A 12,947-nucleotide genomic window follows, 5' to 3' on the forward strand; every position below is an offset into this window, starting at 1 on the left:
TGGTAGAATTTATTTGCCATCCAGAAGGCGTCTTGGATGAAAAAAACAATACAAGCCATTTGTGACCTCCAGGCTAGCTGCAAATGGTGGTAGAAAATGGTTTACTTTAAACTTGGTTTTGCCATCGTTGGTATAAACAGTTTCTCAAAATAAAAGCCCCTTATATTGCGTCTTTAACTTGTCGACAAATAGGTTGTAAAGCTTGACCGTAGCAAATGCTATCAATTTGGCGTAATCAGGTTCAGGTTCCAAGGGCCGGTTTATTTAAAAAGTCAAATATAGCACAATTTCGGATAGAAATTGATACTAATTTCTATCAATGGCCGTCACGAAAGAGTTCAGCTGATACGTGTTTTCACTTGCTTCAGCATGAGACTTGCACCATTGATACATTTCAAGAGCATTGTTTTCTTCTTGGTTGTATGCGCTACGTAGACATGTTTGACGTGGGAGTCAATTAGAGATTGTAGCCTAAAAAAAAGGATAAGCAAGAATGTTTTTTTTGTTTGCCTCCCTGCCTATGCAACGTGAATAGCCTGTCTGTATGTTTTTGAAACTGGAACCGAACTGTAAAAACTCTATTTATAAAGCTACGGCTCTTATATCCCATCTTGATCGAAACAAAAATGATGAACGAGTTACGCCTCACACTAATTTGGTGTTCCAAATAGTGAGCCAAAAATCAATAAAATTTTGTCCACAGAGAATCGAGAGAAATTAATTTATCAATTTAGCTATCTATCTATTATGGCCTTCGTAGTCTAACAGTCTGGGGCTTTTATTGGGTATCGGAAAGTTTCTCCTTGTGCCTGCCAATAATGCCTTGCGCATTGTTTTCGTCCTCGTTTCTGGCCTCGCCATGATTGAAGGCTCTCTACCCTGTTTTGATACCATCACTCGGGCTCATTTATCTTATTGACCTGAGAGGGGGAACACATGAGGGGCATCTATGTGTGTAGGACGAAAGGACTACGCATGATACCTGCGTAGTGTGGAACAAGTCCAAACTTCTAGGCGGAGAAAGATCCAGGTCAGGGTAAATGGTCCCCTTTTGTCAACACAAGGGGGAAACTTGTCTCAAGCAAGGTGTCAAATAAGTGCTTGGAACTAGGCACGATGACTCAATACCAAAAACATGCCTTATTTTCGCAGAGAATGTACTTTTATTTTTCATGTATGCAAGAGGGACGCGATGACCCAAAGTAGAAATTACTCGAAATAAACTCATAACCATAGGCATAGAAGTATTCCAGAGCGCACTTTTCATGCTTCTGTTCTTTGGAACTAAGCGTGTTGTCTAGAAATTGAGTGCAAGCGCTTGGATAATTTGGCAGATATACGTGTACAAATGAATTCAATATGATTTGCAAGTCACACAATATGAATTTACCTTTTTGGGGGGGCAGTTTTACCGATTTCTAGAAGTCGCTTCAAAAAATTGAATTTTCAATTCTAATCGAGCTAGTCTTGTTGCTTTATCTTAAGTGCCATATTTTCACACACCTTTTCGAGTGGCATGATGCAATTAAAGTAGGCTTCAAAATTTAAAACTACTTCTACAATGTATTGAATGTTTATCCGGTAGACGTTTAGTGGCAAATTTATGGGCATGACTAGAGCTCTAGGCATGACAAATTTTCGGCCCTTCCCCAATTTTCCTAAATATTCTTTTGTGCTTCTACTCGCAAACCTTTCTGTCAACACAGTACTTTAACTAATGATTATTAGATTGTTGTCTTGTCATCAGATTATAAAAGCGTTCGCGTGAGTTTTTCGATATAGGAACCAAACGGATTGCAGAATGACCGACCACCACAAACGAGCTCAAAAACAGATCGAACTGGAACGAAAGGGTGGTCTACGAAATCCTTGCCCACCCCTTGAGAGCGAGACGAATCTGCTGGAGAAAAACTGTTAGTTTTGTCTTTTGTGTTCGCCCGCCATCCATCAAACGAACGTCTTGACCTTTTTGGATCCAATCTGGCACACCTGACGAAAATCATTGTTCCGCCCTGATTTATCCAGTCTTCCTTCCAATGTTTGCCGTTGGATAGATTAATCATCTACCTTAAAAAGGGTCGTGTAAATAACTGGTCAAAGTGGTCAACTCTGATGTCATTCCTTTCAACGAGGTTTCTTTTCATGAACTTGAAAAACTGGAAGAGGGCGAAAAGCATTATGAAGATACCTGGCGATAGGAACGGAATGTCAGGGTGTTCGTGTGTTTGCTCTCTTTGAGCATCCGCACGTGAATTGATGAATCTGTGGACATTGACACTCGTTCACGAGTCTTGGAACATGTCATACACATTCTTCTCATTTTTTACGCATGTTCCCCTCCTACATTTGGCACAACAAAATGGGTGCTAGAGGCACTTTGAAATCTCTTAACGAGGACAATCAAGAATACTTGGAGGACACCAACAGGTTATTGTTGGGTGGTCTCATCATTTCGCAATTCCTCGTTTGATTGGGCAATCCTTCCTCGCTAGTATACGTAGTAATACTACGTCTTTACTGTATGTAGGTACGCGTACGAGTACGTACTACATAGACGCGACCAGCAGATCCAAGATTTATGATCTGAAACCTCGATGGCAGCCAAAGCTGTAGGAATCCTCAACGAAACCGCTATAGCTTCCATAAATATATATTCTTGAGCCGGCTAATGTTCCCCCCGATGAAGAATTGAGCGACGAGTATAACTCAAAACGGGCTTCTGACAGCTTAGGGACTTTAGATCGAGCTACAATGAGAGCTTGAAGTCATGGAAAAGCGAACGCGAAAACGACATGATGCTGATTTGGAGTCAAGTGGGAAATACTTATTTGGGACGTGAATGTGAAATACTATTCGATTCCAAAGAGCACAAATGCCACTTTTGAATTTTTGCCTTCAATGGGCACCTAAAACTCGGAAGAACCACATATCTCATTTTGTTTAATGAGAAATAATCTGGCGCTAAGAATGATGAAAATGCTTCCATTCAAATTAAAGGGTAATCGAAGCTAGTAAAACAAAACAAACCATCAAAAAAAGCATTTCCTAAGTCATGAAAGTAGAGCTAGCTTTTTTGTTAGAATAGATAGTTATAGGTGCAAAATATCTTACTTCATTATTCAGCACATCCTTAACCCCAGAATGGGCCCCTAGTCGCCGATATGTGATAACAAATGCATACATACATGCGAAATAAAATATCCAATGAGACGGTACGTACATATCTCGCAAGAAAGATATTAGCATTCAAATTTAACGTTTTGTTAATAAAGCAAAAATGCGTTTTAGCCCAAAATCAATGGGGATTAAAATCAACCCCATTCAGAATATCCTCAGGTTGAATATCACCAAATTTCCTCTATTTCATATCTTTAAATGCTAAATATCATTTCAATCGGGACCATCGATCCCACACAGATATTGTCTGCAATTTATGGTTTTCCTTTTTCGGATTGTCTTTGTGGGGCGGCTTTTTGATTTCATTGTTCATTGACAGACAGTTCGACCAGTATAGTAATGAGTGGATTGGACGATTGAGGTCAGGTTGTCCAAAGGAAGGAGCAAAATTAGTCAGCCATGAAACAAAAGACCGGCATCGGTCGCTTCCGTGAAACGTCCACCTGAATAACTCCGAATCTTTTGTTAGGAGTGGAACCCATCGATCTTAGTCCTACGACGCCTAGTATTTCGGCGCCACAGTTTTCCAATAAATTTGCGAAACAAATCATCAAGAGGCGATACATTGCAAGATAAAATTCAATGTTATTATGCGAGCTGATCATGGAGAGCTTCAACGAGCATGAATGAAGAGTTCTTCATTTTCAATTCACGGTTTATGACACGAATTGAGCTTCAGACTAATTGGCGCCAAATGTCAATAAAATGTCCAAAAATCTCCAATGGCCCAATGTTGCCACCTTGAACACCTCCTTCATTCCCTCCACGATCCGTCCAGTCATAAGAAACACGAAATTCGGTACCAATATCAACTATTTACCACCGGCCCTTGACCAAGCTTGTGCTCTTGAATCTTGGTGACGTACTGAGCTATTGTCTTCATCGGGAGCCCCCAATCCTGGATGAGAATCCAACCCTAACTGAGAATTCAGATTCCAGAAAAGGAATAATGCGCTCGGGAAAAATGCGGACTACTCACTTTAGATCCAAGGGATTTTCTAATTCCTTCTAATTCTTTTCCGTATCTTGTTCCACCCTATGATTTGGCATCATCAGGGTCCTTTTTACACATCTGAGAGGTGAGGCAGGCATGGCTAATGCTTGATATTCCAACCCTGTCATTGAATAATGGAATCCCCATTTACTCATCCATTGTGTCGCTCGAAGCCAGACCAAAGCCCAACAACAGCTCACCAATTTTAGATTTCGAACACAATGCTCACTTTGGAAACAACGGTACAACTAGCTGCAGAGAGGCAAAGTGATCAAGGGGCGTGTCTAGCCTCAGTTCAATCACTGCAAAATGCCACCTAAGCTTTCACCCATTTGAGGACGCACTGAATAGATATTTTTTTTCCATAGCGGACAAATGATGTACCAATGTATTTGTGAATTTTGGTATTCTAGAAGCATCGAAATAAACAACAGTTTTACACAAAATCAACAATGCACCATGTAATTGTTGAGGTTTCTTTTTCTTGCACGTGTCTTTATGCATTCGCCTAGACACAAATGCTAAGACATCGCCATAATTGTATGCAAGAAATTTATGACGATTTGAGTTCAAAGGTACCGTGGATATTGTTGGTGAACTGATTAATGCACACCCATATCATAAAGAAAATAAATATAATCACTTTGAGCATGCAATGGTTGGAAGGAAGCAGAGATGGGAGGTGGTTTATGTGCGTGTGCGGTCTTGCAAAATCCAGCACTCGATTTCTGTTTCAAGAGATTTATGAAATATTGCGATCGTCGTGAGCGGGGTGTGCCAATGGAGACGACGTGCATCTCGCAATGATGAAAAAATTGCACCTTGGAAGATTTACTCCTGCTCTTTGAATAGTGGGAATAACCAGTTCTTAAGTGGTAGTCAGCGACAATTGCCGGCTCCAATGTGGGTCGACAATGTACACTCATATAGGACGTATTCGTGCATTCTCCATTCTGGTCCCTGTGGTTCATCGTCATCATGGAAGAGAGCAGTCGGCTCACCCGGGTCGTATTTGCATAGCAGCCAAATCCCCTCTTTGTTGTTCTAACTCTAAATCCAATTTATCTGTCTACAATTTTGATTTGAGCCTTTTGTCGCTAGTATTGACTTAGGCAAGTTGTGGCATCATGAACTCACATCTCTCGGATCTCTGACAAATTACGTTTGTTCTGGACATCGGATTCATACCAGACACTGAGCATTGGCTCGCGTGGAAGGCTCGGTCTCTACAACAAAACCGGCCATTTGTAAGATGCATTTTTAATGGCGTATCAGGCTTGCCCAGGAAAGAGAAACATCTTTTCCGTCATACAGTTGATACGGAACTGGCCAGGGATAAAACGAAGGGTTGCAATGAACTAGTCATGGTAGTTTTGTTCGTGGATGATATGTTTGCTGATCAATTCAAGATAACATCAAACCTTTTGCCATGTCATGTCACGACATGCCAAACCATCAGTGTGCAAGCTTGCTTCAGTTAAAGGATTAGCAAACTCAATCCTCTCCTTCATACTCACTTGCATTCAGCCCTATATGAAGCCTCTGATCTTATTGGAGGAATGGAGGCATGTTGAATAGAGAAAATGTCAAATACGTTCCAAAATCAAAACACGTTGGACATTCCAAGAATTGGAGGCTCTAAAAAACGCCCGAGGGAGAGGGGTGTTAAGGGCTCTTAAATGGGGTTGATGACATCCAATTTCATTTTATTGATCTCATAATGTGGGTCTTGCGCCTTTGAATCAGCTTTGACAGGTCTGTTAACAATGGGCAATAGCGGACAATGAGGGACACCAGGAGCACTAGGCAGGAATTTTTTGGGGGGGTTCTTTGAAACCAAATTGCTGAGTCACTGAGTATTTAGATGAACATCTTTGATTCAGTTTTGGCATCATCTAGTACTAGTGTCACACTATTGCTCTAAGCATGTGGGAAAGCTTGGTTATCAAAGACCTTTTTGACACTCACAGAAGAATGTGTTTTCGAATTGTCGAGTTTTAAGGATCAATGCCATGATGTCCTTTCAACCCTTCTATAACTGACCATCATCTCATGTTACAACAAATTTGGATGCTTTTGTCTCGGCCCTCCGCCTCTGCCTCTCCCCGAACCCTTCAATTAATTGGATTCCAAAACAAATTCACTTCCAAATATAGCAACGCCTTATTACCATTTAAGAGATAAGCCACAAGCCAACAGAGCTTGAACATTTCCACAACTTCCCGAGATTATTTTTCGACTTGGCCTTGCTTGGCTCTTCGCTGAGTAGTCAGTAACGTAGTAGCCAAGAAAGGATTATTCTTCGGATTACTTGACAAGAGAGCGCGCCAAATGCCTGGGCGCTCGCCGTTCTCCGTCAGAAACCACGCAACTTCTTCTGCGAACGCTCTCCAGTCCGCTTGTTCGAGTCGTCTCTAGCACATCAAACCCATCCAATCTCCGACCCGAGAGTCGTGAATTTCTAGTTTTTGACGGTTGTGTCGTCTGATATCGAGTTAAAATGAGCGAAATCGTCCCCGGATGAGAGACTGACTTAATGGTGTGAGTGTTGGTGTTTTGTAAATGAAATTTACGACATTTCAATGGGGCTCATGACACAACATGTGATTTCGCCCCGGACAAGTGTGTAGTGAGGGAATGCTCTAAAAAAGATGCCAAGATATCCAATCTCCATGACCCGATCTTGTGTTGCCAGCAGTTTCTAAAATTAAGACTGACATGTGGTCCAAGTGTGTGCTTGTGATCGGCCTTTGTCTGAGTCTCTGTGAGGTTACTCACTCCAAACGAAACCATCACCATGCCCAGAAACGGCATCGGAAAGACACTCACGGTAAGCCCCCGTCCATTGTTTTATGATCCCGTCTGTAATTGAAAGAAAAAGAGGTTTTTGGAATTCACAAGTATTCCCGCACTTATGAGCATGCTCCAGAGTTTTGACCGGCAATTTCCAAGACAAAAGCCCTCGTAATATCCCCTGAGTTGAAAGACAATGGAGTTAGCTCCGCTTGACCTGAAACCCCGATGAGCAAGGATATCCGTCTTCGTCGCTCGTCACTTCAGAGTTCCATTTGGACGACACGAAAAAAAGTAACAACACCATTCCCGTCTTCCATGCGATCCAGAGGCGATTTTTTTCCCCTTCATTGAAGAACTGAAGCGTAATGGAACTTGCTCTGGGATCTGTCACAGAAGCTCTAAAATCGATTGCGGAGGTGGGAATACTGGTTGAACCAGATCTGTGGGGCCAAGATTGAGTTTTTCTTTCATGGACGCATCATCATTTCGAGTGGTGGATGTATATTGGGTGCCAAACATTGGTGCTATGTCTTGATTCCTGGAGCAGATTTCGTTGTTTGATGGAATGCAGATCTGTCTACGTACTAAGAGTCATTGATCCCCTCCTTCTACCCCATGAATCCTCATTGAACCAGATGCCAAATCTCCAAACGTATCTCTCTATCGGAAACGAAGATTACTCCTCGTTTTCTTTTTCTTCAGTCTGTTCAAAATAAGTCAACTTTGCTGGGGGTTCACTGTTCATTCCAAGCGAACAGTGAGCGTCGACATTGCCGAAGGAATTCTGTTTTTGGTCGGTCCTTGAGGGTCAAGCCAGCTCTGAACAGAGAACGAGAGAGAGGGGACACAACCTGATGACCGGTGCACGACCGAATATAGAGCAATTAGTTTTGGCACCAGAAATTAAGTCCCGGCCATCCGTTGTTGGTCCCCCTATCCAACTCAGACCCACTTTGGGAGGTTTTTCCGTAATCGCACCCAAATTTGTAGAGACACTATAGCTTGGAGTTACGCCCCAAGCTATCGACTCTAAACTGTTTCTCAAATTTACATCACGAAGCCTGACAATCCTTTTAAGGCAAGAGACGTTCGGGATATCTGACTTCAATACCATTATGATTCCCACCTTTCTCCATATATAAAGTAGCAAAATAACAATTATTCTCTATTATAGACACTACTAAATAAGAGTGTGATTCACAGAAGGTTTGAGAAATTATGCCTGAACAATCTCTCATTTTAAAAATCAGTAGGTGGCTCTAAAGTGTTTCATTTTCTCATTTAATCTGTTTTTATTTGACAAGTGTTGATAAAAACAGATACATGTCATGGCGGCACAAGCCTTTGATCGAGAGGAAAATAATAATTCTTATTCTAGCGCCCTCCAACGTTTTATCATGCTGTCCAACTTGTATACTCAGTGTCACTCGAAAATGTTTGAACTACCATCAGCTCGCCGAAAAGCACTGTTAATGGTTGAAATGTCCGATGAAACGTTTCCAAGATCCATGTGATAATTCCTGTATCAACCCTGCAACTGGTTTGAAAAGGTCGATCTAACGTGCTGCCACTTTGGTAACTTGGAGCCATTGACAAAACAGTAGTATTCGTCCTGTTTGAATAGCTTGTTTGCCAGTGAATGGATTCAATAAAAGGAAACCGACCAACACCAGCAACAACAACAACCAGCTATTCTCGTTTTGCATTGTAAAATGCAATCATGCCCACCTGATTAGGCGGGTTTGTGTTCTCAAGAAATACCCACTAATAAAGAGTCACTTCTCCCGGTTTACGACCAACATTTGGTCTCGTGGTTGGTTGGTGGGTGGCTAGGTAGGTAGGTAGGTAGGTTGGTTGGTTCAGCCAAATAAAGCAATTCAGACTCAGTAGAGTTATTTCAAGAAGTACCACGACTACTTCCACTAATAGCCCTCCAACCAATCTGGAGCCGACCATCGACGGACCACAGACCTAAAAATATGCATGGAACATTTTGGCAAGTGCAAAAAAGTATGAGTATGCATCCTGCAATTTGCATGTAATTTATTTCCACAATCCGGCGGATATTTGGCAGGATGGACGAGAGAGTTAGTTATTCATGGGTGCACATTGATCACGGCCTGCCTCGCCTCATTAGGCAAATTGTTGAAGTGGTTAAATCTTTGCCTAATGTGTCCCGACACCTCATCGAACACCCACTAATACTTAACTGTCCGAATGGTAATCTGGGGCCAGTTGAAAATCGACAGTCACCAAGCACCAGTTGGACAGGGAAATCGCCCAGATCGTCATTTGAATAGCAATGGTCCTGCTCGACGACACTGAATGAGGCTTAATGTGCCGCAAACGACTACACGAGCACCCTCCAGTTTTTCCGATGGTCCTTTTCCAAAGAGACGACCTTGACAGACCCCCCCCCCTCTCATTGCTGCAAGTATTACCTACCTACGACGACAAGTAGGTACTCCTACACTTCCTGTATTCATTGGTTAGGCTCAAATCACTCTTATTCATGGGGAGAGTAGCTTACCCGAAACAGCCCAAGGGCGCTTTTGTAAGTATATTGTGGAATGGACGCAGATGATCGAACGGGATGCATTTGTCGGGTACGTTATGGAGGATGATAATGGCAAGCTCCAAAATTAGCGGCCAAGTTCATGGTCCAAGGACTAGTAATTGAAGGACAACCGAAAGTGATATTGCAAATATCAAGTGTTTCGTTCGCCTTTTGAATCCATTAATATTGTCGAATACACGTCATACTACTCATTATCGATCAGATTTTGACGAAAAATGTTATATTACTCAACAACTATTTATTTTGTTAAAAGGGCTCAAAATGGATTATTGTTTTTACTCCGGTCATCATTAAGTCTGGCTGTTCTTGAAAGTGCTCCTAGAGCAAAGATTTCGATTTGACGGCTGACGTAGACGAATGAGTGTTGTTGATTTTGAACGAGAATATATGGTCAGTTTGTTGGGCCCACCGATTTGTCCTCACGAGTTTGTCGGACAGATCTGGGTTTGTTACTGGTCGTTAAGAATCGGATATTAGTTTCATATATGTCGATGCTATTCGTTTTCTTGTTTTGTGTTTTTTTGCAATGATCCCAACTGTCATCATCTGATGGTCGAGAACTCGTTTGACGACGGGAGCGAAATTAAAGCTTCCCCGAAAATTAAAGCCTGTCTTGCCTGGCTAGGATAGATTCGTTCCTCCATTCTCTACTCTCAGAACACCCACATTGCCTAATATAGAACGATAAGGAACGAAAATCCTGATAGTTCGCGACTTTTTTGTCTTCAAACCAGTTTCAATGTTGCGCCGCCTCATATTTCAAGGGTTATTTTCGCTGATCGTGTAAAATTGAACAGCTATTCCGAGGGCTGGAATCTATGTTGGTCGAATCAACAGTGTTTCGGATTTTGACCGCTAGAGCACACATTGTGACGAATCGGCTGCTGAATAAAGCCCATTGTAAGTTTCATATTTCTCTCCTACTTTGAATAAGACAAAGTTGGACGAGAGCGATTCGGTTTTATTTGATGGCCATGGCTAAAGGAGGTGTCAAATATGTAGTGGAGGGGGAGCCTCCACATCATCACAAGCTAACCACCCACTACTGAAAATCATACCGATCAGGGAATCCATGGGATGAGCCCTCCAACCATCCTCCCCCTGTCAATCGATCGTTGAGCATCTGCCACTTAACATTTCCTTCCAAGCCATTGTGAAGGGATTTTGAAAAATTCATAATTATGGCGATCACTCTCTTTTATAACCTAGGGGCGGGATAAACCGCATTGGACCAGCTGTACCATGTTGAACTTGGTTGTCTGGCTTGTTGAGGTTTGATTCGTTCTGATCCATCTCGTCATTCAGAAGTCATGAAGACCAAAAAGTGTGTGGAAAGTAGGCCAAACTCGGAATGAATTAGCCGCCTGCCACTGACCACGTGTGTGTTTGTAAGGATGAGCCTACGCGTAGGTATGCTATTCACAGACAGTCTACTATTTCCCTCATGAACCGATCTACATCTCCGCCGAGTGTTGGGTCTGTGCCCACTTGATCCAGGATTCGAAGACGTCGCTGTGAACTTGTGAGGAGGCGTGAAGCATCTGTACAAACATCTCGAGCAAAAACATTCCGAATGAAACAGTTCATCTCTCGAAGCTGGAGCGTTAAATAAGCATGGATCGCTATGGCCCATTCCACATTGATTCCTCGTCGTATTGCCACTACATATGTACATATTGCTACGTACGAACGTAGGTGAGAGCCGTGAAAATGAGGCTTAAATAATGTGGGCGATAAAAACTGGAGAATCTTGGGAGTATTTTATTCAAATCGAATGGTTTTGAGAGCAATCAGCATGAATGGAATTTCGTGTAATGAGCGTCGGAGATGGGTTGGAAAGATAGTTTTCTCGTAGTTAAGCGGTCACCTGCACTGTAGATGGATTGCTTCCTGTCCAAGTCTTGCGAAAAAGGAAGACTTCATTACGTCCATGTTGGTCATAATCGAGATATTATGCAAACCAATACCATTAGTCCTCTGGCCATAAAAGAAATGCAGAAATCACTTGGAAGAAGAAGTAGGTTTATTTCCAAGTACAAATAGGTACAACTCGTATTGAACACGTGGACGACAGGGAGAATCGAGCCTGATTTGTGGCCAAGAAGTCCAGATGAATCTTCATTGTCGGGGAATGCGAATCAAACGAGATATCTCTTGATGAGAACTTTATGAGCGTTACGTGTCTGGAATGAATCCGGACTCTTCGCAGGGAATTGGAGAGACAATTTCACGCCATAATTGGTGCTTGGAGGTAATCAACTCGGGCATTCTTCGAATAAAACAAAAACCAAAGAGCATTGCAACGAGATTCATTAATGACAATATCCCTTCAACGGAGACAATTACTGTACGTTATTTTCCAAACGGCGCAACACAATTTGGCTTCAGGTGATCCATTTCGGGAACTCTATCAACTACGAAGCACTTACGATAGTTTGAGGGGTCAGTGTTGCAATATCAAAATGAAACACACAAAAAGAGGCATTCGTAAGCAAAGTACGTAAAAGCCCCCCCCCCCCCCCCCGCTTCATCAATCAGCGTTTCAAATGTAGCTTGATTTATACCGTATTAATGCTGTGTTAAAGATTTTTGGGAACTTCATGCTTGTCTGAGCTTCAAGACCGTCATTCTCTCCGCCAATCTAGAACAAGTTTTTTATGTCAACGAGGGGGAAATGGATAAATAAGTGCACAGTAATGAGCTTCTTGTTGGAGTTTTATTAGCAACATATCACCAAAAACGAGTGTGATGATTTCCCTCTTAAGGCAGAACTTTTTGAAGTCTTGAGCAATTTGACAGGGGAAATCTCCTGAAGCCTCCAAAGAGGTTGGTAATTCTAACCCTTGGCATTGATCCATAAACGAAAATCATGGACAAAGTTTCCCATTCTCCTGCAGTCTCAGCTGTTGCCTGTGGAGAATGGGGTCCAAGGGAGAGCGCTCCAGCATTGGGACGACGAAACAAGCCAAGATTCTCCCCCTCTAGCTCTCTAAAGAGTTGCGGGGATGATTTTTTTTTCTTCTCCAAGAATGGAACGTTCCCATTCGTCTCCAATTTCAAGTGGTGGGTGTCCTCATTCACTTTTCATGTGTCAGATGATTCACATTTGCAGTTCAGCCCGGGCTCTGTGAAGGATGACATGATTCAAGTGGTCACCATTGCTATTGTGGCCGAAATTGGAGCTCATTTGCATGGAGAGAAGCTTTATTCCTTTTTTGACATGGACTCAGGCGAAAGTGAAATGATTGGCCTTGACATATTTCTTTGAATTTATTTGAATTTATCACTATTTTTCTCGTTTCTGCGTCCCCATGCTTTTTTTCTACTCGGACTAATTGTCGCGTCTGTTTGAGAAAAAGACGGATTCCCAATAAATCGACCTGACCAAATTTGGATCTCTCG

At 42.2% G+C, this 12,947-nt stretch overlaps 1 protein-coding gene across 1 annotated transcript in view; it reads left to right on the forward strand.

The window, feature by feature from the left end:
* Positions 1-6,533: 6,533 nt before the first annotated feature.
* LOC131892607 (uncharacterized) overlaps positions 6,534-12,947 on the forward strand; it is a 34,376-nt gene continuing 27,962 nt past the window's right edge. Inside the window, exon 1 of the mRNA XM_059242425.1 lies at positions 6,534-7,001. Within this exon, the coding sequence (XP_059098408.1) occupies positions 6,890-7,001 (112 nt within the window). The 5' untranslated portion in view covers positions 6,534-6,889. The remainder of the gene's footprint in view (positions 7,002-12,947) is intronic.

Source organism: Tigriopus californicus, chromosome 2, assembly GCF_007210705.1.
Source record: "Tigriopus californicus strain San Diego chromosome 2, Tcal_SD_v2.1, whole genome shotgun sequence".
NCBI lineage: Eukaryota > Metazoa > Arthropoda > Copepoda > Harpacticoida > Harpacticidae > Tigriopus > Tigriopus californicus.